This window comes from Thalassophryne amazonica, chromosome 18 (assembly GCF_902500255.1).
Source record: "Thalassophryne amazonica chromosome 18, fThaAma1.1, whole genome shotgun sequence".
NCBI lineage: Eukaryota > Metazoa > Chordata > Actinopteri > Batrachoidiformes > Batrachoididae > Thalassophryne > Thalassophryne amazonica.
The window spans coordinates 29,151,995-29,177,282 of record NC_047120.1 but is presented as its reverse complement, the minus strand read 5'-3'; the positions used below and the strand labels follow the sequence as shown (position 1 = coordinate 29,177,282).

The window sequence follows — 25,288 nt, the reverse complement described above, 5'->3', positions numbered from 1 at the left end:
TCGTGCTTCATTTCGGCTCCTTCTGGTTTATTATTAGCTGAGACAAAGGCAGGAAAAACGAGCTTAGAAGAGAGAGAGGGAGAGAAGGAGAGAGGGAGAGAGAGAGAGAGAGGGAGAGAGGGGGGGTTTGCTGAATTGATGTTGTGCAGCTGACAGCGGAGGAAGCGGCAGAGTTTTTCCAGCCATTCTCTCTCTCTCTCTCTCCCCCCCCCACCCACCCCAAGCGCAAAGCTTTTATTCCTGGGAGATTTTTTTTTTTTTTTTTGTAGGACAAAAGCCTCTCTTCCCCACCTTCTTCAACTCGCTACCATCCGATCATCAGGGTGCGAGTCTCCGTGTGGGCGTACGGTGCTCCTCACGCCGCCCTCAGAGACACGGACTGGAGATGATGCAGTCGGGGGCTTGGTGAGATCCCACTCCGCGCAAACCCCTTCCTCTATCCAACTCTGGAGGAGGGGGGGTGGCTGAAGGAGTGGAAGAACAAGAAGAGTAGGAAGCGGTACCCTCCTTGGATTATTGCGGAGAGTCTTCACCTTCTCTCCCGTGGTGGTGGTGTTTTTTGTTTTTTTTCTCACTCTGCCATCTTGTGGTTTTGCTACGATGCGTAGTTCTTAAGGTGAAGAATGTGGAGACATTTCCCAGGCAAGGAGCATGATTCCTCTTCTTCTTTTTTTTTTTTTTAATTGTACATGTCTAATAAAGTCTGGCATGTGGGAGGGAGGTGGACAGGGTGGGGCAGAGCGTGGAGGAGGGCAGGAGGCAGTGTGTGTTGTGACGGCGGTAGGCGATGCTCCGTTGGATGGACTGGAGGAGTCCCAAAACATTTATTGCACCTGACAACTGGAAATTTGGTGCCATGTGCAATCTGAGTCTCTTCAAAACAAATTCAACAATGGTGCCTCCATGAGAGCAGATGTTTTGTTTGGTCTGTCCTCCAACAGTCTAATTCCAGTTTGCTGTTTTATCAAATTGTGCAAGAGTTCAAACACAATAATTTGAGGCCGCAATATTTTGATTATTAACTTGGAACTCAAAACCAATCGTGATGTCTGTGTAACCCGTAGCACTGGTCAGTCAATCTCACTCACTCATCTTCAACCGCTTACGCCAGTTACGGGTCACAGAGGGCTGGAGCCTATCCCAGAAGTCATAGGGCATGAGGCAGGGTACACCCTGGATAGGACGCCAGTCTATCACAGGACCACATATGGTCAAACAAATACAGTTACACCTACGGACAATCTTAAAGGTTCCAATCCACCAAACCTGCATGTCTTTGGATGTAGGAGGAAGCCGGAGCATGCAGAGGGAACCCGCTTCTCAACCAGGAGAAAACCCGAGGAGAACATGCAAAACTCCACACAATAAGGCCACAGGTGGTAATCGATCCAATGACCTTACTGTGAGGCAACAGTGCTAACCACTAGCCCACCCTGTGCCCTGGTCAATCAATCTGATAAATCAGTTTTGATTTCAGAACAACAGGTGTTCTGAATATGGTTTCAGACGTCGTATGTTCATGTCATGTCATCTCTCTGTGCTCTGCACTCTCCAGGCCACACGTCTGTGCCTCAGCACAGCTTTGTCAAGAAGTCACATGACTGCACAGGTGTTGCCTTATGTTTCAATCATTGACAGCAACAAGACAGATTAATGTAGTTTTGTAATGGCTGCATCTCTCCAATTCCACTTCTTTGTGCTGTTTGCTCCTGTCATGAACAACCAAATAAAAACTGTCAGAAAGCGCATTTATATAGATGTATCACACATGCTCTTTTGTATTGCTTTATGTTTTAATCAGTAAAAGCAACAGGACAGATTAGTGCAGTTTACTTGGATCCCCACGCCATTTCTTTTTGCTCCTTACCATAGTTTTTCCTGCTTCCTGTACACATTTACTGTAACTTCTGGACTATAAGCCTCTACTTTTTTCACACGCTTTGAACACTGCGGCTTTTGCAACGATGCGGCTAGTTTATGGATTTCCTGAAAGCTGCACTCCTCATACGGTGTAAATTCACAAACAGTACAAATACGAGGTCTGTCCATAAAGTATCGTACCTTTTTATTTTTTTCAAAAACTATATGGATTTCATTCATATGTTTTTACGTCAGACATGCTTGAACCCTCGTGCGCATGCGTGAGTTTCTCCACGCCTGTCGGTGACGTCATTCGCCTGTGAGCACGCCTTGTGGAAGGAGTGGTCCCGCCCCCTCGTCGGATTTTCATCGTCTGGAAATGGCGGAATGAAAAGGACTTTTTTTCCATCAGAATTTTTTCAGAAGCTGTTAGAGACTGGCACCTGGAAACCATTCGAAAAATTTATCTGGCTTTCGGTGAAAATTTTACGGGCTTCACAGAGAACAAGGACTTTAACTACAGGTTTAAGGACCCCTTTAAAGGGCGGTCGGTGCGCCGCGCTGCGAGCTGCGACGATGCGGCACAAACCACTGGATCATTTCTAAGCTGATGGCTCTGTGGATACGAGACCGTCGTGTGCTCTTTCTCTGGTTATCACAAGACCTGGACATCAGCCATTTTCCGGCAGATTTCACTTTTAACAAGAGATTTTGTCATGGAAAGCCGCGCGGAGGCTTCGCGCGTCACAACCGATTCGCTGATGAAGCGAGACAAAGGAACACCTCCGTTTCAGAGTTAGAGGACAAGTTGGGACATATCTATCTCGGCTTTCAGTGCTTACCAGTCGAATGAGTATAAAAGAACTTGTGGAGAGCTGGACATGTCCCAACTTGTCCTCTAACACTCCGAAACGGAGGTGTTCCTTTGTCTCGCTTCATCAGCGAATCGGTCGTGACGCGCGAAGCCTCCGCGCGGCTTTCCATGACAAAATCTCTTGTTAAAAGTGAAATCTGCCGGAAAATGGCTGATGTCCAGGTCTTGTGATAACCAGAGAAAGAGCACACGACGGTCTCGTATCCACAGAGCCATCAGCTTAGAAATGATCCAGTGGTTTGTGCCGCATCGTCGCAGCTCGCAGCGCGGCGCACCGACCGTCCTTTAAAGGGGTCCTTAAACCTGTGGTTAAAGTCCTTATTCTCTGTGAAGCCCGTAAAATTTTCACTGAAAGCCAGATAAATTTTTTCGAATGGTTTCCAGGTGCCAGTCTCTAACAGCTTCTGAAAAAATTCTGATGGAAAAAAAGTCCTTTTCATTCCACCATTTCCAGACGATGAAAATCCGACGAGGGGGCGGGACCACTCCTTCCACAAGGCGTGCTCACAGGCGAATGACGTCACCGACAGGCGTGGAAAAACTCACGCATGCGCACGAGGGTTCAAGCATGTCTGACATAAAAACATATGAATGAAATCCATATAGTTTTTGAAAAAAATAAAAAGGTACGATACTTTATGGACAGACCTCGTATATGGTCTTACCTGTTCGTTTAAGTGAAGAAAAGTCCCTCTCTGGCACTTTGCGCCAGAGTTGCACCATCAGATCAGTTAGTGGAGCGGCGCCTTCTCCCCTCCACCCTTTCAAACCGGTTCTCTGTCTTGGCGCAACAAGTCGTAAAAGTCACAGCGCTTCATTAACGTCTCATTTACCACAGACTCCATCCGATCCTGGCTGCATGCGATGAAATCTCAAGAAAAAGTTAAAATTACTCAGTTCTCCATGTGGAGCAGAGACACCAGGCGTGCGCTGGATGACGTGTGCCTCAATATTTACGTGTAACTCATCATGGGGAAAAAGCATTTACAGTACGTATTTAATTAAAAGTTGAAAAATCTTTGTCTAACATCTTTCTGTGTAAATATCTCATGTTACAACGTGGAGACCCACGGCTTACAGACAAGTGCGGCTTATTTATGTATAATTTCTTTTTTCTTTTAAAATTGGTGGGTGCCGCGAATATTCAGGTGCGCTCTATAGTTCGGAAATTACGGTGTATATAGAACTGTCAGAGTTGCACACTTGCTTTATTTCTCTCTTTTTTTTTTATCTGTAAAAGCAACAGGACAGTAGGACAATACAGTTCAGTCATGTCTTTGTGTCTCAACTCCATTTCTTTGTGCTCTTTACCGTAGTGCTTTCTGCATCCTCCTTCTATCGCAAAGAACGAAATACAACCTGCTGGATGGCACACATTTACATTTGTGCTCAAACATTTACATACATCAGGGTCATTTGGGTAGTTTCTGTTGTCAATATGATTTAAAAAGAGTAAACAGTTGTTTGACGAGGGGTGGTGGCCAAGTGGTTAAAGCGCTTGGTTTCAGTGCAGAAGGTTCCGGGTTCAAATCTCACCCCTGCCACATTTCTCCATGTAATGTGGAGTTGCATCAGGAAGGGCATCCGGCGTAAAACCTATGCCAATTCAACAGGCCGATCCACCTTGGATTTGCTGTGGCGACCCCGAGTACAAACAAGGGAGCAGCCGAAGGGACTTACTACGAGGGCTGTCAAAATATAGGTCCTTTTTATTTTTTTCAAAAACTATATGGATTTCATTCATATGTTTTTACGTCAGACATGCTTGAACCCTCGTGCGCATGCGTGAGTTTTTCCACGCCTGTCGGTGACGTCATTCGTCTGTGAGCACTCCTTGTGGGAGGAGTCGTCCAGCCCCTCGTCGCAGTTCCTTTGTCTGAGACGTTGCTGAGAGACTGGCGCTTTGTTTGATCAAAATTTTTTCTAAACCTGTGAGACACATCGAAGTGGACACGGTTCGAAAAATTAAGCTGGTTTTTGGTGAAAATTTTAACGGCTGATGAGAGATTTTGAGGTGATACTGTCGCTTTAAGGACTTCCCACGGAGCGAGATGTTGTGCAGCGCTCTCAGGCGGCGTCATCAGCCTGTTTCAAGCTGAAAACCTCCACATTTCAGGCTCTGTTGATCCAGGACATCGTGAGAGAACAGAGAAGTTTCAGAAGAAGTCGGTTTCAGCATTTTATCCGGATATTCCACTGTTAAAGGAGATTTTTTTAATGAAAGACGTGCGGACGAAAGACGTGCGGTGCGGCGGCACAGGAAAAACACCTCCGTGTTGATAACCATTTGTAAAATCCAGGCGGCTTTTGATGGCTTTCAGTGGAGTGAGTATATGAGAAATTGTTTAACAGCTGGACATGTTTCAACTTGTCCTTAAGGCTTCCAACGGAGGTGTTTTTCCTGTGGCGGAGCGTCGCAGCGGCTGCGAGCCGACGCTGCAATCCATCCGCACGTCTTGCATTAAAAAAATCTCTTTTAACAGTGGAATATCCGGATAAAATGCTGAAACCGACTTCTTCTGAAACCTCTCTGTTCTCTCACGACGTCCTGGATCAATAGAGCCTGAAATGTGGAGGTTTTCAGCTTGAAACAGGCTGACGATGGCGCCTGAGAGCGCTGCGCGACGTCTCGCACCATGGGAAGTCCTTAAAGCGACAGTATCACCTCAAAATCTCTCATCAGCTGTTAAAATTTTCACCGAAAACCAGCTTAATTTTTGGAACCGTGTCCACTTCGATGTGTCTCACAGGTTTAGAAAACATTTTGATCAATCAAAGCGCCAGTCTCTCAGCAACTTCTCAGACAAAGGAATTCCGACGAGGGGCTGGACGACTCCTCCCACAAGGAGTGCTCAAAGGCGAATGACGTCACCGACAGGTGTGGAAAAACACATGCATGCGCACGAGGGTTCAAGCATGTCTGACGTAAAAACATGTGAATGAAATCCATATAGTTTTTGAAAAAAATAAAAAGGACCTATACTTTATTGACAGACCTCGTAAACACAGTTGTTTGACAATAAATGATGTCACACAGCCATTAACCATGAGTGAAAAAACGTTTTTGCATTATAATTCATGTTCTCTGACAAATGGCCAAGACAAAAAATTCTGACAAGTATGTATACGTTTGTGCACACCTGTATATAGTCATATTATGACTGTATAAAAATGTTGCAGTATGCTTTATTGAGTAAATACAACATGACAGATTAGTACAGTTTGTCCTGTTTTAGAGGATTTTTTTTTACTCAACCAGGAGATAAAGAGGAGAGAAGAAAAAGTAAAGGGGCTTATGTTTGACAATTTTACCAACACAAGATACACCTTTAAAACTTTTACAGTCTTACTGCAGTACTACATTTCTACTTACATTGTGAAGCTCTGTTAGAGCCCCCCCCCCCTCCCCAGTTTGTGTTAAAATAGTGAAAGAGGATTGACATGTATTTCAACGTAAAACGATAACTGCCTCGTACAAGAGGATGCACGACTTTAAGTGCAAGTGGAAAAAGGGTTTTTGTGGACTGCTGAGCAGAAAACCTTCAAAAGTCGACAAGTGCTGTGTTGTTGTTGTTGGCATTGTGAACTGCTGTGTTGGAACTGGTGTCACATTCAGCTGGGGGCTCAAAAAGAAAAAAAATCACAGCTGGTTGTCTGAGAGAGAATTGCTGTCGTCTTTGATTCTTATAGGGAATCAGAAACGTCACACGTCGGGACTTTTATTTTGCTTTTTGTCCGGTCTTGTTGTGATCCTGGATGTCAGATCGTCCAGTGCAGCTCCACACGACAAAACCGTGGGATAAGAGACCAAGCAGTATAATTGGGCCACGGATGCTGTTGACACTCGCTTCTGTCCTGCAGAGTGTGGACCTGGCCTGTTTGTGCGCGCGCACACACACACACACACACACACACAGGGTACCATTTAAAGCTGGCATGCACGCATTTCCCTGGCAAGGGATGGTTCTGGTGTGGCTTGCAGCCGGGTGGTGACAGGGGTGGAGCACTGGCAACACAGGACAAGTGATCTTTGTGTGTTCCTTTTTGGGGACGTGAGGGGAGGGCAGGGAGGAGGCTGCCAACAATGGGTGCTTATACACACCCCCTTCAAAAATCGCACAGTGACCTCGAGCTGTCACGTGCAGGCGAAGGGCTGGAGCGTGTTTATGGCAGGTTTTTGTGTCCGTGTGCATGAGGGAGGAAAGTAGTAAATGAGTAATTCAGCCTCTGTAAAAGCTCTGACCAAGTGCTGTTTGAAAAGGGAAGAAAAGGCCACGAAGAAAAACAGCGCTGTTCGATCTCGCTGCACATCTGTGCGTTCTGCCAGGCTTCTCCATTACTCCACATTCAAGCTCCGGGCTGTTTGCCAACTTTCGAATGTGTTCCTACTCATTAGTTGCTGTGCACATGCAAGTGTGTTCCTGCTGGGTCCATGTTTTTGTGCATTACTGACCTCCACTAAAACACAGAGCGCAGAGGCACAGAGCCACACCAGAACCCCACTCGCCCCCTCCACGGCACGATGTTCCACCCACACACAGCGCCCTCCTGTTTGACTGACCGGCTGTGTTAACTGAGGAGGGGATCTGGGTCACGTTACCGAGCAGTGAACAGCCAGAACTGCTGCCGGTCAGTCTGGTCTTGTTGTCTAGAAAGGAGCCACCTGCAAACAGCAGCTTAGGGGTTGCTAAGTAACGGGCGGCAGCAGATGACGGTGTGCTGGAGAGCAGGTGTTGCGCTCACATCGCCAGTAAAATGACTCCTTTCTCCCTTTAGCTGCTTCTTTGTGGAGGCCGTATAGCGGCGGCCGTCGCGGCGGTGGAGGCTCCCAGTTCTCTCTGCACTGCATAATGGAAACTGTGGCCTCATCTCCCCGTGTGCCACTCTGCTGCATCCTGCTGCCAGACTCTGACTAAGTGCTGGCTCAGGGAGCAAAGCCCGGGCCGAGTTCAGGCTCTACAAGTATTTATCGACAGCAATGATTACAAGTAAAGAGGTACCAGCTGAGGAAACAGTGCCATCTAATCAACACTAGTCATACATATCGAGTGGTTTTTAAGCTTTTTAACTGTGGACCTACATTTATAAAATAATTTTCATTGTGACCCAGTTCTAATTCTCAACAAGTGTTTTGCATTATAATGTCAGATTTTTTTTTTATTTAAACTGCTCTTTGAAGCTCATCATTTTCAAGGACCTTGTTTTCATTTTGTTTAAAACACTTGGGGGCAGGGCGCAATCAAGTATACAGTCAGGTCTACAAAGTATTTAGACTCACACAGTTTCTGTAATTTTGCATTTGTACACTGCCATAACAGTTGGAACAATTTGTAGTGGAGACTTGAAGCTTTACTTCAAGGGGTATAACAGAGGTTTTAATAAGAAAGGAAGTCGAATGGAAAAAAATACAAAAAAAACAAACAAAAAAAAACAAAACAACCAAAGCAATAAACAGTTGCACTTTTTATCACGTTTGAGGGGGAGAATCTGGGAGGGTGAGATGGTTAGATTATCAGATTACAGAGTATCAAAAGTAGAAGTAAAAAAAAAACAATCTGCAAAATGTAAATACAAATATAAATACCAGAAATACTGCTCGCTATTGTCTTACTGGCTACTACTGTTACTCTCCTTCCTGTCCCCTGTCTTCCTGTTACTCCTCCCCCGAGTGGTGGGTCTACTTGAGAAATTTGACATTTTTACATATCTATAGATAGCTTCCGGTGCCTTTTCAAAAACCAAAATAAAAATTAATCTGTCACTATATTTCACTAATAAATTACAATAAAGTATTGTTAATGTTACAAGAATCGAGAGCTGTATTTTTTATGTAATATGTTTTATGCTTTGCATGTTATTTAAATGCCCGCCTTAAAATCATCGACATTTTCTAGTTCTGCTCCTGGAAGCCTGCATTCACATTATAGTTTTATTTTTGGAGGTGCATGAATAAAGTGGTTTTAAACATATTTCTTAACAGTCTGAATGTGAAATATTTAATTATGACCTAAACTTCCAAACTTCCATGTTTAAAAAGAATTTGAATGAAAACACAGTCTTGTATGAACAATATGAGAAGTACTAATGAATAAAAATAGCCTTGAACATTCTAAAAAGTAATTAAAAGAAAGAAATGCAGCAAAACAGACCTGAGTTCATAACTGAACATTTGTATCAAACAGATGAGTGAGTATAGTAATCATAATAAGTGTAGTTAGTATTCTCAGGTCCTCCTGAACAGAAACACAGTGCACACAGCGATGATCAATTTCATGCTTAATCTCCTACGTGCTTCTCGAGTGGAGCTCGAGACGGCAGCGACTGTCTGCTTTTATCATGCTGTGTTCATGTGAACGCGCAGCTGGATTTCCTGATGTAACTGCCACTCTGCATTGAGATTTGAACAGTTATTACTTTAAAACTAATAACCATGACAATAAATGTGTATTTCGTACTATTATGTAAACTTTATAATTAATCCATGGTTTATATGCATGCCTTACATTTAAGTTACTGAACATGTCTTAAGGCACCTTGACACAATTTGATCCCCCCACTGCCACGCAGTTCGTCGTGCCAATGCGTCCCTCTTGACGCCGTGCTATATAAAATAAAGCCTGTGCCATATCATTTCGTAGTCGATGATGCATTTGCTCTCAGAATTGGCCATTCTCTCATCACAAAGAAATTATCTACAGCTGCAGGTTGTCTTGTGTGTGTCGTGCAGTGGAGAACACATTTGGAATCTTGTCTCAAAGGTAATTAATTATAATATATATATTGTAATGGTTCCTTCATATGAGTTAGATCATGTATCTGTAAAGTTACATCTCTAAAGTAACATCTCTTCATAATCTAATTTCAGGTTGAGATACCCTGTGCGCAATGACACGCATTGACTTTGAATAGGTTGTGCAATGTTCACGGCTGGTTCACGCAAGTCCTGTTTGGTGAATCTTTCTGAAGTAAGCAGTTCTCAAAACCTTTGCATGTGTAATAATGACAGATTCCATCTTTTGAAGTTTTAGAAATGCCAGAAAATATCTAATTATCCAGAACCCACCCAAGCAGGTGGCGTGTACTCGCTTGCTGTTCGCTTTCTTGCATTAATTTCTTTGGCAGGTGAACCCACAGCAGCTGCCACTCTCTATGAAAAAGTTGCTTATCACATATCATCACACAAGCACAAATGCAATCTTGCAACAGTTTAACAACAAGCGTAGGAAACGAGGGCATTGGTTAATGAAGGAGTGCAATGTAGAACACTCTTCCTCCTGCAGTTCCAATATGAACCCCCCGAATCCCTGTCAGCATGCATGCATGTTGGCATTTGTTCTGCAGGATAGAAGATGTTGTCCTCTGCTCATTACACAGCTCTGTTTTGAGACGCCAGCTGCATTTAGTCAGGCTACCAACAGCTGCTGTAGACCAGGAGGCATTATGGGAGCCTGCAGAGAACATGGCAGACTTCAGAACAGCTCATGGTATTTTTACATGTTCCCTCTAAATGAGCTGTTGCAGGGCTGCAACTGCTATGTTGTGGCTTTGAGGTTTGTACACTGGTGCCTGATGTTCACTCTGGAGGTGTAAGGTACCGGGGAAAGAACTGCCACCTCACTTTGTCACATGTGACCTGTGTGCTGTTCTCACAAGCCTATGAATGAATGTCTAAATTTGGTTGCCAACTTTTTTTTATGAAATGGTAAAAGTTGATATGAAGTAAATGATTCCTTCATACCTTAAAGAAGATGACGCCTTTACTTTTGTGTGTATCATTTTAGTAGGAATTGCTTAGAAACACCCATCGAGAACCACATCATCTGACATGGCCTCGATTAGATGACATAGCAAAATGATTGGTGGAAATTTCATCTAAATTGATGATGTCATGGTAAATAGTTGGTGGAAATTTCAGCCAGTCATTACCGTAATGTTATCTAAGTGCAAAAGATGATTGGTCGAAGTCTGAGATACACATGTCCCTCATGCCAGTCACCTCAGTTGCGACAGTTCACCTATCTCACATGAACCCTAACATCCTCAGCTGTATGAGGAATTCTCATCTTGCCTAGCGCGTTGCCCATGGGGATCCACGGGCTCTAGACCTTAGACCTCAACAGTTTTTAGAGGAAGAAATCAATCCTTTTATTTCATGTTAATTATGTAATTTTTAATGTTAATTTACTGTGTTAATATATTTATAAATTGTTTATGTTCTTGTTATCATATACACATCATTATTATTATTTTTATTATTTTATTTTATTATTACTTCTATTTTGTCATTTGATTTTTAAATGGACCACAATGGAAATAAGTGTTTTCACTTTCTTGTGTCATCCATATGTTTTTAATGTATTTAGTTATATTATGCACTTACATTGAACTTACTAAATAAAATCATGCACGCACAGTTTTAATATATAGATGATTTACCGCCCCCTGCTGGAATGGCGTGAGTCCAGAATTTAATTATCGATGTCCATTGTTCGCTGTTGTTAGCTAATTTCTCCTATCAATGTTTTGGTGGCGCTGACCCACAATACATAAGCATACCAAACGCCAAATGTCAGTTCTCCTCAGTTTCTCTGTAATTGAAGCCATACACACACACGCACGCACACAGAGGCCATTTGGCTATTAATATATAGATTCTATTTCCCTGAAATATAAGTATATGTTCCAAAGGAGTGTCACTTCAGAGGTGTGAGCTGCTGAAAAGAGTGTGATGATTGCAGCGTGACCCACTTACCTTCACCGGATCAGATTTTGATGGCTTTGATCTATATACTGTCAGTTTACCATAGGTGAGGTGTAACCTGTCGCTTCTACGCTTCCCGTGCACAGACACATCATGTCATCTCCATCAAAATCAGCAGAGTGATGATCATTCTGTCACGGAGGAGGACACACACCGGATCCGAGAGAGAGACAGAATGACGGCGACGGGGAGAAAACAGATAGAAAATGGGGTGGAAATGAAAGAAAGACAGTTGAGGAGAAAGCATGACAGTAAGGAGGGGCAGTGATTACTGAGAGATGGGTGAGAGATAGGAGAGGTAGGAGCAAAATTCATGTGGAAGGAGAGATAAAGGAAGGCGAGGCAGATACAGCAAACAGAGATACAGAGCAAGACATCAGCAGAAGAGAGGAGCTGTCAGGAGATGCTATCATACAGCGAGAAATCCAGGAAAATCCAGACAGTTGTGAAATGTAATCGAGCAAAAGCTGGTGAGAGGGAGATGGAGAAAGTAAGAGAGCGAAAGGTCAGAGAGAGCCAGGCTGTGGATGATTCATGGAGTTGAGCCTTTCTGAGTTCTGCCTCGGGGTTTGAAACAGACTGTCAGGCGCATCTCTACACCTAGTCCACGGGCACCAAAGGGAGCAAAACGACAGCCTCAATATGTCACGTACTGCACAAAACTGTGTATTAGCTATAAATAAAGTCAAAACTTAAAAAAAATGCACCAACATCAACATCCATCCATCCATTTTTTATAGCTGCTTACCCAATTAAGGGTCACAGGGGGCTGGAGCCTATAACCTCAACATAAAGATCCTGAAAATTTATAGCTTGCAGTGTCAACTGTTGGAAATTATGGCATTACGGGGTAGAAACAGCACAAATAGTGACCAAAGTAATAATTTTCTGTATTTTGAATGCCTGGCCTGCGAAAGAAATCGGGTGATTGTCCATACAGACCTGCATTTATATAGCACTTTTCCATCCAAATCAGAAGTTCAAAGCACTTTACAATGATGCCTTACATTCACCCGCTCACACAAACCGATGTTAGGGTGCTGTCACACAAAGTGCTCAACTGCACAGCAGGAGCAACTGGGGGATTAAAGGCCTTGCCCAAGGGCCCTCAGTGAATTTCCAGTCTCGCAGAGCTTTGAACCGAGCCCACCACTTAACCACTAGGCCAATGGTGTCCCAACTGCTCCAGAAAGGGCCGAGAGGGTGCAGGTTTTCTTTGCAGCTACTGACTCCAGCAGGTGATTTCACTGATGAACTCATCCCACCTGCTCAAATGATGTTAATCAGTGAAATCACCTGCTGGAGTCAGTGGCTGCAAGGAAAACTTGCACCCTCTCGGCCCTTTCTGGAGTAGTTTGGACACCGCTACACTAGACCAGTCACCTTTGCTGTTACATGACATATGTTGCCAAGTGGTTCAAACTATATGTTGTTAAAATCTTATTAGCTCAACTAATAATTTGCCTGACATTTTACTTAAAAATCGTACCTAATATTTTTTACACCTGTACAAATTACAATTGGTTGTTGTCACTATTTTTGCTCTTTACTCAAAATCCTTCACCTGTTGACAGGGTGTTATGTAGAGCACCAGAACAGCAACGTCCGAAATGCACCCCTGGTGTGTGCAGGAGCACCTGCTGGGAGGGTCGAGGGCATTGCGGTGTGTGTGTATGCAGTTGCATTGTTTCATGACAGCTAATGTTTGATGGGTTTTCTGGATCTTAAAGTGTCATAATCTGAGGGGGTCTTGCAGAACTCATCTTCAGCGGGGTGGAGCTGTGGTTAATACTCAGAGCTGTCCATTTCACACATACTACCCACCTTACCCTGTTTCCCCAACTCTTCTGACTACTGTCACGTCTGCCGTCTTCAACAGGAAGTGCACTAACTAGGCATGTGAGGATGTGCAAGGGGGCGTCTGTCTGTCAGGCGAGAAAACAACTCCTTCCACCATTTGCCTGGAGATGGTGCAAGGAACGCGAGCGTCTGCACGTCCAGCCACAACTCTCGGCACAGGTGCTTGCTGTGCTGAAAATAAAGTGCATTAAAAGTGGCAGCCAAAGCCTGTTAAGTGATCACCATGACAACAGGCGGAAGGCTCAGGGAGACAACACCTCCCCCTGCACTGAAAGACTGCGCCGCCGGACTGCTCGCTTTCTGTCTGTTTTTCGTCCTTTCTTGTCTTCTCTGATGCGTCTCGCGGGAGCACTGCATGCTAACAGGCAGCGTATACTCTGTTTTTCTGTGTCCTTGTTTTATATTCTAATTTCACTCCCCTCTGTCCTACTGAGTTTTTTCCCCTTTGCCCACCTGTTTGTCTTCTCACACTCGCAACTTTCTCAGTCGTAAATCTCTTAATCTCACCTCTATCCTCTTCTAATCAGCCTCCTCTGTTGCTGTAATACCGCAGCGCTCACTCCTAACCAGCCCTCCGCCTCACCACTCCTCCCAGCCACTTATCCACCCCTGGCATCATGCTAATCTTTGAGATAACTCAAGAACACACACGCCTCACATTCACGGAATGAGGTCACATATAAGAACCCAGATGTGCATCTGGTGATGTCATGAAAAAATAGGTATGCCAAGGATTTGGCAGTTGTGGGTCTGTGATACGCCCTATGACTGCTGGGATAGGCTCGAGCCCCGCGTGACCCTTAATTGGTGTAAGCGGTTGAAGATGAGTAAGAGTGAGTGGGTCTGTGATATTGATCCAGAATAGGGATGTCATGATTACCAGTACTTCAGTACTGAGTGGATATGAAAATTCTGAAAAAGTGATACTAGTTTTTTATTTTGGTGTCTGTAGTATCTTTGTACTGTTTTTCTACAACTTCTTCTAAATTCCAAGCATGGAAAAGCAGACTTGGAGCCTGCTATCTGTACAGTGGTTGGAGCGTGTATTAGCCTTACCCGACTGTGTCATGAACCAGCGCTTTGTAGCACTGAAAGTAGCGTCAGGAACAGCTAGCCGCAATGCACCGTCATTGTTGGGAATAAAGATTAAACTTGGATTTTTTAAAAAAGGGTACAAAGTGGTGTTAGATATGACGGTATTAAACTGTCTTGTTTCATAGCTTAATTACTGGAAGTGCCATACTAAAGCCCTGGTCCCACCGAATAATGAGCCACGTCGGATGTTTGGGTTTTTTTTTTTTTTTTTTTTTTGTATGAGTCCAGTTATTCAACAATCGTGGGAGAATAGTGGTTCTGAGAGGCTATTAGAGGCAGAATATTCTATTAACAAGGCTCATTACTGAGGGTGGCGCTAATTTAAAAAAGTTCAAAATTTAGCAGCAACAGCGTAGGGCAGTTAGGCCACAATACGGTCATCTCTAAGCCGTTCATTCATGCAACAACTCTGGGGCAACTTAATTCTTGATCAATAATATCAAAAATATTATAAACTAACAGAAAATGTTTATCCCCAATCCAAATAAGTGCTCATGAAAGAGAAAAATAGAAATATTTTGGATGACCTTTGCAACTGTAAATGTCATGGACCAGTCTATTCACGTGATAAAAATAGTCCAATCGACGATATCGTATTTGATGCTCACAAAGTCGATGACGTAGTTTTGGTAAATACACCAATCAACATCACCATGCTATCACGTTTCTGTGACATAAGTAAAGTAAGAAGGAAGGAGAAATCCCTTGCGAAGAAGTTAGGTAGGTGTTAAATACAATAAATAAAATAAAAACTTCGATAAAATTTATCGATATGCATGATCATTGATGTACATTTTTGTTGTACATGTTGTACGAGGTCTATTAGAAAAGAAACCGACCTTTTTATTTTTTCAAAAACTATATGGATTTGAATCACGTGTGATTGCGTCAGACAAGCTTGAACCCTCATGCGCATGCGTGAGTTTTTCCACGCCTGTCGGTTGCGTCATTCGCCTGTGAGCAGGCTTTGAGTGAGGAGTGGTCCACCCCCTCTGCGGATTTTCATTGTCAGGAAATGGCGGAATGATTTGGGCTTTTTTTTCAGAAACTGTTAGAGACTGGCAGCTGCCATTGAGAGCCACAAACCACCGGATCATTTCTAAACGGATGGCTCTGTGGATCCGAGACCGTCGTGTGCACTTTCTCTGGTTATCACAAGAGCTGGACATCAACCATTTTCCGGCAGATTTCACTTTTAACACGAGATTTTGTCATGGAAAGCCGAGCAGAGGCTTCGCGCGTCACGACCGATTTGCTGATGGAGCGAGACAAAGGAACACCTCCGTTTTGGTCTCACAGGACGGCTTTGAGATGGCGTTCAGACAGCTGTCGGTGGTTTTTCCATCGAGTGATTATCCGAGAAATTGTGGATGTGCCTGGACATGCCAGAACATGTCCCGTGAGGCTTCATCACGGCATTGCTTTGCGCCAATGAAAATCTGCCGAGGGGGTGGACCACTCCTCACTCAAAGCCTGCTCACAGGCGAATGACGCAACCAACAGGCGTGGAAAAACTCACGCATGCGCACGAGGGTTCAAGCTTGTCTGACGCAATCACACATGATTCAAATCCATATGGTTTTTGAAAAAAATAATAAGGTCGGATACTTTTCTAATAGACCTCGTATATGCGACTTGATGTACATTGTTATTGTGCATGTTGTATATGCGACTCGCATTCATATTAAATCATAATTGCCAAATCGGTCAGTCATGTCAGTGTGCACTACTAATTGTAGCAATCTCAAGCTTTAAAAAAAGAATAAAAAAATAATAATATATCAATATATAGTCCTTGTAACACTAACATAAAACTGTAATCCCTATCTCTATTCATTCCAGTGGCAGTGTGAAGTTATGCCATATGTTCAGTTTGTACATAGTTTTGTAAATATTAAATTGTTGATTAAAAAAAAATAGTACCAGCCACATCTGACATAAGTTACGTGGGTTAAGAAACGATGATCACTTCAAGTTACATTTCACTTGTTGGAACCTGGCTAGACTGAATTATCTTGTTGTTATTGTTATAAATATGTAAGTGGCGTGTGCTTGTGACTTCTCCTAAATTATTGCCATGGTATTTATTTTTATCATTCAGTAGACAAGAATACTGTCTTCCCACTGGCTAAAAGAATCATGTTCTCTCTGGGATCCCATTCAGTCCCATCCCTGGGGTTCTGGGTTGTCATACTGTTCCTGGGGTCTTGGTACCTGGAAACAGAAAAGTCAAATGGTAGTATGAAATAAGCAAAATAAAAGTAAATGATGGTGAAATGTTTTTTCCTCACAGAACCTTAATTTGAACTCTCGTTACCACTTGAGGTATATGATGCCCCCCCCAATCCTGAATTTGCATATAAGATCAGAAAGATTGTGGTAAAAAGAATGACAAAAGTACTTATTAACATAATATGTACTTAGTGAACATTTCTGCAACATGACATTGATAAGACATGTATGTTTGTGTCTCAGTTAGTTATTTACAGTGCATTTTCATCAAATACATGTTACAAATTAATGCGATTCCCCCTCCCAGTAATTACAGTTATTACAATTACAGTTGATGTACCATTCACTACCATGTATTTTCATCAAGTGTACGTTACAGATTCATGTGCACCCCCCCTATGTGGGGACAAAGTTTGTGTATGAGGAACGAGGAGGACAAACAAGGATTTTAGAGGCATGTTTGCGGTGAGGACAAGGCTGTTAAAAGCCCATTATCCAAGCACTACAAGGACAGGACAGGCTGTTTTGGACAGGCTATTTTGGCTCCGCCCTCTTACGCAGGGGTGGAGATTTGGAGCAAACCCATGCCTAAACGTGCATCAATGTCACATTACATGGTGCTACATGGATCATAGGTGGCTTGACGTGGATCATATGTGGCGACACGAGCCATTCGAGGCTAGACGGGGGCTCAAATGACAGGTCAGTCGTGGATGATACCTGGCACATGCGAGGTACTTAGAGGCACATAGGGACTTCTTCGTAGCAGATACGTGATAGATTTATATGTGGATCATTATTCCACTAATCACTGAAATTTCTGGTAGATCCATACATGGCTCATTATTCATGGCTTTATTGTTCGGTGGGACCAAAGCTTAACATGTTCTCTTACGTACTCCATTAGGTATCTCATCGTCCTGACATCTAGTGGTCAAATAATTTGTACTACAACACAATAACATTAAAACTCATTTTTCTTCTGGCTTCTCCAGAAAGTCATATTGTAGTCATTATTGGGGAGCTATATGGAACAGCTCTAAATCAACAGTTTAATTAACTGCTGTAGATTTTTCTTTGTCTGTTGTATGACTGGACCATACAAGGTTATTGTACAAATCCATCCACCCATCCAATTTCCATACCTGCTTTCTCCAGTTAAGGGGCTAGAACCTATCTCAGCAGGCACAGGGGGTGAGGCAGGGTACAACCTGGACAGGACGCCAGTCTGTCGCAGTGAAAAGCATATTTATTTTTGTTATCTAAATAGCACTTCTATTTGACCTCTGTTTTGGATTAAATTAGTCAATTTTTTGTATTGAGAATCATGTAATTGCAGTGTTATTGACACTGAGTACTACATTTTTGGTATCGGTACACCCGTAATAGTTATGGCCCTCCTACTCTGCAGGGGAGAGGTGTCCTTCTGAGCTCCATCCGCAGGCTGGTTTCAGTTATACCGCTCAGAAACTGCATAAATATTGATGACACTCACTTGGTAACATTATAGGAAGCAGAGCCGGTAATTGTACATCTTCTTAGTGCGACGCGTCATTTTTGGTCTTCATCGGAATGTGTGAGAAGGTCGGCCCACCGGGGAGCCGTCTTAGCTCTGCTGTCTCCACTTTTAGTGAGGAAAATGGAAAAGGGAAAGGACCAGAATGGCGACGCACACTTTGTCGAGTGCACCAGAGTGCAGATGTAAATTTGCCAGTTTGTTTCAGTCCTGTGGTGTTTTCTTTCCGTTTCAGTAATACTCTGCTCTCTTAGCGGCTCATTTCAGACGGTGTAGCTTTTTTTTGTTTGGTTTTTTTTTTTCTCGGTCTCCTGTGAGTCTCTCGTGCCACGACTACACACAAGGCAGATGTCAAATCTTCTGCTTTGAAGTCAGGAGTGTGTGCAGGTGTTACTCTTGCAAGTGGAGAATGTAGTCCCTGCACATGTATTATCTGATGATTCTGTAAATGGATTAGCATTGAGATTATACTGTGTAAATAATATGTATTCTGTAAATCTTTGATTTGATAATAATACTCTGAGAAGGTGGTTGGGATTGGGAGCCTGGATTCTGCTGCAGTCACCCAGGCACATAACCGGTCCCGTCTTCTAAATGTACCTACAGTATCTGTCTGTCTCAGACAGGTGATACGTGGCTGTTCAGTTGTCCTTTTCCAGCTGTTTCTATCATCACAACTGCAGTACCTACACGCTGAGTCGTTTGAAGAGAAATGGTCTACATAGCGAAGATGTCATATTTGACATTCTCAAGTACAGTCAGGTCCATAAGTAACTAAACACTGGCAACATTTTGTTATTTGTTCTATATGTACACCACAACAATGGAGATGCACACTGACATGACCAAACACATAACAGTTATTATGTGTTTGGAGTTTGGAGTGTAAACTTTTAGTTTTAATTCACGGGGTTGAACAAATAACACAAACATTTAGGAATTACAGCCTTCATATATATATATATATATGTGTGTGTGTGTGTGTGTGTGTGTGTGTGTGTGTGTACAATTTATTATTTATTTAACCTTTATTTAACCAGCTGATAATCCTTAGTCAGCTTGTCGCAGCACCTGAACGCTGCACAAAACAGCATTTTCAGATCACTTTAACCCAACTTTAAGTCAGCGCATCATCAATTTCTATTTAAGCTCATGCCTGACGACGTGGAATAACGCTAAGTAAGATGGAGGCTGCTGGCAACAGCTCACAGGCTGCATACGCCATCTAGTGGATTAAATAGAAATCGGTGGTAATATTTAGGGTGTATTTGTGTCACATTTGGTGCTTGAATCACCATTTGAAGGATTTTTTTCAGTTATCTGCTGCTCTAGTAGGAGCATATTATACAAAGGCTCTAGAGCCTGCCGACGTCTTTTTAACCCTGGTGACAGAGTACGAGCAGTGACAGTTTGCGTTGTGTAGGAGATGGGGACCATAGGGACTCATTTAAGCCACATTTCAGTTAAATTACCTTTTGAAAATGCATCACATCTGGATGCACATCTTGTCTGAGTCATCTATGGCATTTCAGGATTAGTTTTTAGAACGTTTCAAATGACCATCATTTCTCTTGTTGCGTCAGTTAACACCAACTACACCTGTTCACAGATTGCTAAAACGTAAAATCTTTCATGGATGAAGTAATTCCTTGAGGCAGGTCATTTGCTTTGATGATTCTTGTTCGAGTTAATCGCAGAATATTATGAGGCACAATTCACATATCCCGTAACAGTAGGGGTGTATGTGCACGTGTATGTGTGCGTGCATGAGGCAGTGAGGATTCCTCTACGAGAGGCCATGGTCTAATCCAGTCTTAAGTAGGTGTATTGATTTCTTGAACAACAATTGGTTCAGATACTCTGGCTTCGTTGTACATCCTAATCAGTGTGCACGTGCACACAGCAGGTTATTATCATCTGTTTCTTTTGTTTGTTTGTTTGTTTTTAAAGGCCATGAATTGACTTTTTCTGACCGAGCGCAGTGTCTGCTGGTGCTTGTTATTCTGTCTTGGGTGGTGTTTGGGATTGTGCTCTGCAAAACGGAGACTTCAGTTTGACATCTGCACATTCTGAATCCAACAAGAGAAGAACTTAGACAACAAAGATTCTTATTGTCCACTGACACACATGCTGATCTTCACTGCTGTCTCTTGTCTCACCAGGTATTCGGCCCCAAATCATGAACGGGCCAATGCATCCGCGCCCCCTGGTGGCATTGCTGGACGGGCGCGACTGCACCGTGGAGATGCCCATCTTAAAGGACCTGGCAACAGTCGCCTTCTGCGACGCACAGTCCACACAGGAGATCCACGAGAAGGTAGACGGCGGCGCTTTTGCTCCACATTCATACTCATCTTCTTTCTGTTCCTGTCACGGTTGATGTGAGCGGCACACAGTATTAGACTTGTACACATTTGCCAGTTAAAATCTAGTGGCTTTATTATGATTTAATGTCACCTTGTGGCAAAGAGCACGATGCCTGTCTGAGTGCCATCGCTCTAATAGTCTTGTATAGCGGGAACGCAGTGTAATTACATGGGCTTGTAGCGACGCTTTATTGCTTTTTATGCCGCGCTGTGGCTGCAAAACAATATCTGGCTTCAGATATGGGCATCGCTGAAGTGCTATCTCTCCATCTGCGGACAGAGTGAGAGCCTCTGCATCTTTCATCTTGCCATTTTTATGAAAATGGAACATATTAAAAAAGAAACATTTGCATAGAGATCAATTCTATCAAAGACCTCGGGCAGTGTGGAAGGTACACGGTGAGAACGGGGGGGGGAGTGGTGAGTAGCTTTTTTTGTTTGTTGTAACACCGCCTTATCAGGGAAAACATGATCGTAATGTTCACCTCTCCTGCATATTCAGCAGTTCACAGTAATAACTTGCAATCTAGATACCCTGAGGGGTGGTGTAGATTGAAAATGTCCAATCTCTTCTTTCTGCGGCTCGGAGATGGCAGTCGTACGCTCAGAGATACAGCGCTTGATAACTCTGCGGGTTTCAGTATGATGTTGTCACGCCGAACACCACCTGCCACCCTCACCTGCACCCACAACCGGCAAAGTCGGAAATTCATGCAAAAGTGTGTGGAATGTGAAAGTAGTCTGCAGTTGTACCACGGTATCTGAATGTTTGTCCGTAGTCCCATTTTCCACTGGTGGCCGCGATGTGATGAAATGCACAGGCGAATGTTGTTAAAAATAAACTCGCAACGACACTTCGATCCCTGATGACATTATCGTCTGAGGCCATCCTCCCTCGTCTGCCTCACTGTTGTCGGGTCTCGTACTTGTTTCGAATCGGACTGCAACAGCTGGCAGAGTCACCCACAGCCAATCACACACCGATTTCCTAAAGCTTTTAATTAAATTGCGCAGGTCTCGGGCAGGGGGTTGGACCTCACTAGAATGCTCATGGTGGCCAATAAGTGAAGGATTTTGCAAATTAAGGTCCACCTACGTCATGCATATGTAATTCTGTATAAAAACTGTTTGTGTCCATTTTTCAGGGTTCTGTAGGGGCGGATCTCATTTGTGAGAGAAGTTCCTGCAGAATCCAGGCCTGAGATTTTTCATTGTGACTTTGAATATGTTTAAAAGTGTGAAATAGTTTGAGTTTTTGCTTTGTGAGGGGCAGTGTTACAGAAAGAACCGGGGTGAAATTACAAGTGCAATATTAAAAATGTATTATTATTATTATTATTATTAAAGTGTGCAAAGCACTGTGTTCTGCTCTAAAACCCATTATTTTCACTTATTATGTGCACTGTTCCGCTGTGCACATGCTGCCACTCAGCATCAGCGCGCCGCACCCTACGTTCAGCCCAATTTAACTTTGACTGTGGCACGCTGTGATGAATACTTGCACAGCCAATTGAAACAAGGCACGAGCCAAACACGGAAGACAACAAACTGAGGAAGCAGACGTGTCAGAGCAGAAAGAGAGCTCATGCTAGTTTTACACGAGGTAGTTTTCCAAAGAAAAAATCTTTACAAATCAAATATATATTCATTGATTTCTTTTTGACCTAAGGTTTAATGCTCAACTCAACTAAGAGTGTTTTGAAGCACATGTTAAGAGGAAGGCCAAAGAGACCTTGGATATTTGTGTTCTCTTACATTGTATTTTTAATATCGCTCAAACGCTCAAAAATATATTTTTGAAAAACAAGTACCGAAACTGCATCTTTGAGAAGCCAGAAACATAAAATGGACGTTTTGACTGTGATTTTTCTCCACTGAATTACTTCTTGAAATCTTTTTCGAGACGTAATTCAGTGGAGGATACAGCTGTTTAGGACTTATTCTAATCTTTTTTTTATAACATACATAAACCCTTGCTTGTGGATTTACTACATGCACTCAATAAAGAGTTGTAACCATGTATGATTTCATGTTTTTCCGCAGCATTTATGGTCATTTTAATGGTGCAGTTTTGGCCGCGTCTCCATTTCGCGGTGTTTCTCCAAGTGTTAAAAAGCAGCAGTTTGAACACCACATCGTCTCTGCCAAGTGGAGAATGTCTGTTCTCAGCTTTCATCCCCAATTCCTCCACCCTGCTCGCTCACAGGATGACCTCATATTCACAAAATCCCTCTCCAGCAGGCCACAGACTCAAAACACACACAAACAATATGTACAGTAGTGTTCAGAATAATAGTAGTGCTATGTGACTACAAAGATTAATCCAGGTTTTGAGTATATTTCTTATTGTTACATGGGAAACAAGGTACCAGTAGATTCTCACAAATCCAACAAGACCAAGCATTCATGATATGCACACTCTTAAGGCTATGAAATTGGGCTATTAGTAAAAAAAAAAAGTAGAAAAGGGGGTGTTAACAATAATAGTAGTGTGGCATTCAGTCAGTGAGTTTGTCAATTTTGTGGAACAAACAGGTGTGAATCAGGTGCCCCCTATTTAAGGATGAAGCCAGCTAGGCTGTTCATCTACAATAATCTCCAATGCTTTAAAATGGACAAAAAAAAACAGAAACGCGTGGAAGAAAATGGAAACCAACCATCAAAATGGACAGAAGAATAACCAGAATGGCAGAGGCTCACCCATTGATCAGCTCCAGGATGATCAAAGACAGTCTGGAGTTACCTGTAAGTGCTGTGACAGTTAGAAGACGCCTGTGTGAAGCTAATTTATTTGCAAGAATCCCCCGCAAAGTCCCTCTGTTAAATAAAAGATGTGCAGAAGAGGTTACAATTTGCCAAAGAACACATCAACTGGCCTAAAGAGAAATGGAGGAATATTTTGTGGACTGATGAGAGTAAAATTGTTCTTTTTGGGTCCAAGGGCCGCAGACAGTTTGTGAGACGACCCCCAAACTCTGAATTCAAGCCACAGTTCACAGTGAAGACAGTGAAGCATGGTGGTGCAAGCATCATGATATGGGCATGTTTCTCCTACTATGGTGTTGGGCCTATATATCGCATACCAGGTATCATGGATCAGTTTGGATATGTCAGAATACTTGAAGAGGTCATGTTGCCTTATGCTGAAGAGGACATGCCCTGGAAATGGATGTTTCAACATGACAATGACCCCAAGCACACTAGTGAACGAGCAAAATCTTGGTTCCAAACCAACAAAATTAATGCCTCGCAGATGTGAAGAAATCATGAAAAACTGTGTTTATACAACTAAATACTAGTTTAATGATTCACAGGATTGCTAAAAAAAGCAGTTTGAACATAATAGTTTTGAGTTTATAGCATCAACGGCAGATGCTACTATTATTGTGAACACCCCCTTTTCTACTTTTTTTTACTAATAGCCCAATTTCATAACCTTAAGCGTGTGCATATCGTGAATGCTTGGTCTTGTTGGATTTGTGAGAATCTACTGAATCTATTGGTACCTTGTTTCCCATGTAACAATAAGAAATATACTCAAAACTTGGATTAATCTTTTTAGTCACATAGCACTACTATTATTCTGAACACTACTGTATATCACCCAAATCTAAACTCTTACGATAGACTTTGCACTTGCATGCAGCCGCGCTAAGGGGGTAAGTCTGTCTCTCTCTCTTTTTTTTTCTATCAGTAAAGTCCAGGCATCAGCCGAAATTATAGATGTTAAAAGCAGTGAGAGAGGCTTTGGCTCCACTGAAGGGTGGTGAGGAGCCCAGGGATATAGATTAGGTCAGAGTTTCCTTTAAACTTCATTCACAGCGGATTTACTCAAGAAGAAGAAAAAGCTTCATTCCTCACGCTACATTTTTTTCCTCCAGCTCCAAAACATTTAGACCTTCAGGCTCCGTCCACAGGGAGGAGTGATGGGTGTGCGTGCTTTTTGACCCATCGTGTACACGTTTGTGTGTGTACGCGAGTGTGTTTAAGTAGTGCTTTAACCTTGAACCAGTATCTGGACATGGCAGTAATAAAACCAGTATGGAAATTCAGGGCTAATCTGCTAATCACGGGGAGCTTAATGCACTTGGGATGGAGGTGAATGCAGAGCTGCTATCGAGCGTGAGGCGCTGACGGGGGGACTGCGGCTGATACCGAGGCTTAGATCCACATCAGAGTGAATCACAGTCCAGGTCACCTTAAGTGTCTGAGGAGCAGCATGTCATAGTAATGACCCCCTAAGACAAATGAGCTATGATGTTCTGTTTGTTTTTAACTCTCGTATCGTAATGTAACCATGTCTGTTTATTTGAATTTCAGCAGCAATATCTTCCAAACGAAAGACTAACTTCATTTAAAGTTGGTGGATGAATTCAGTGAATCATCCTGTCACAATATAGGTCAAAGTCGAAAAGGTATTAATGACCATCTCTTAGGAACTAGATGAGGTTGTTAAATGTGATTTTCTGTATAGTCTACAGTTTTGTTGGGGCTAACAAGTGAGTGACTGTGCAAGAAGGAGAAGAGTGAGGAAAGCCACCCAGACAACCCAGAAGAAGTTATGGGCTTCTCTGGCTGTGATTGGAGAAATTGTGCATCGTGCATGTTTTGCATTTTGTATCACCAGTTATACAGCTTCATGATGAAGTGGTACAGAGGAGGGTCTTCTATCACTAAAACATTGACTCTAGGCTTGCATCTCAGATGTACCTTCTGGCAAATTG

At 42.9% G+C, this 25,288-nt stretch overlaps 1 protein-coding gene across 5 annotated transcripts in view; it reads left to right on the top strand.

Annotated features, from left to right (window-relative positions):
• The window catches only part of ctbp2l (C-terminal binding protein 2, like), a 312,102-nt gene that overhangs the window by 259,300 nt on the left and 27,514 nt on the right, over positions 1–25,288 (top strand). For 4 of the 5 annotated variants that reach the window (XM_034193702.1, XM_034193701.1, XM_034193699.1 and 1 more), the window contains one exon: positions 20,361–20,515. In XM_034193702.1, coding sequence (XP_034049593.1) covers positions 20,361–20,515 — 155 coding nt within the window. Of the gene's footprint in view, positions 1–60; positions 643–20,360; positions 20,516–25,288 lie in introns of those variants that run through there. The other variant, XM_034193703.1, reaches the window with a different exon arrangement.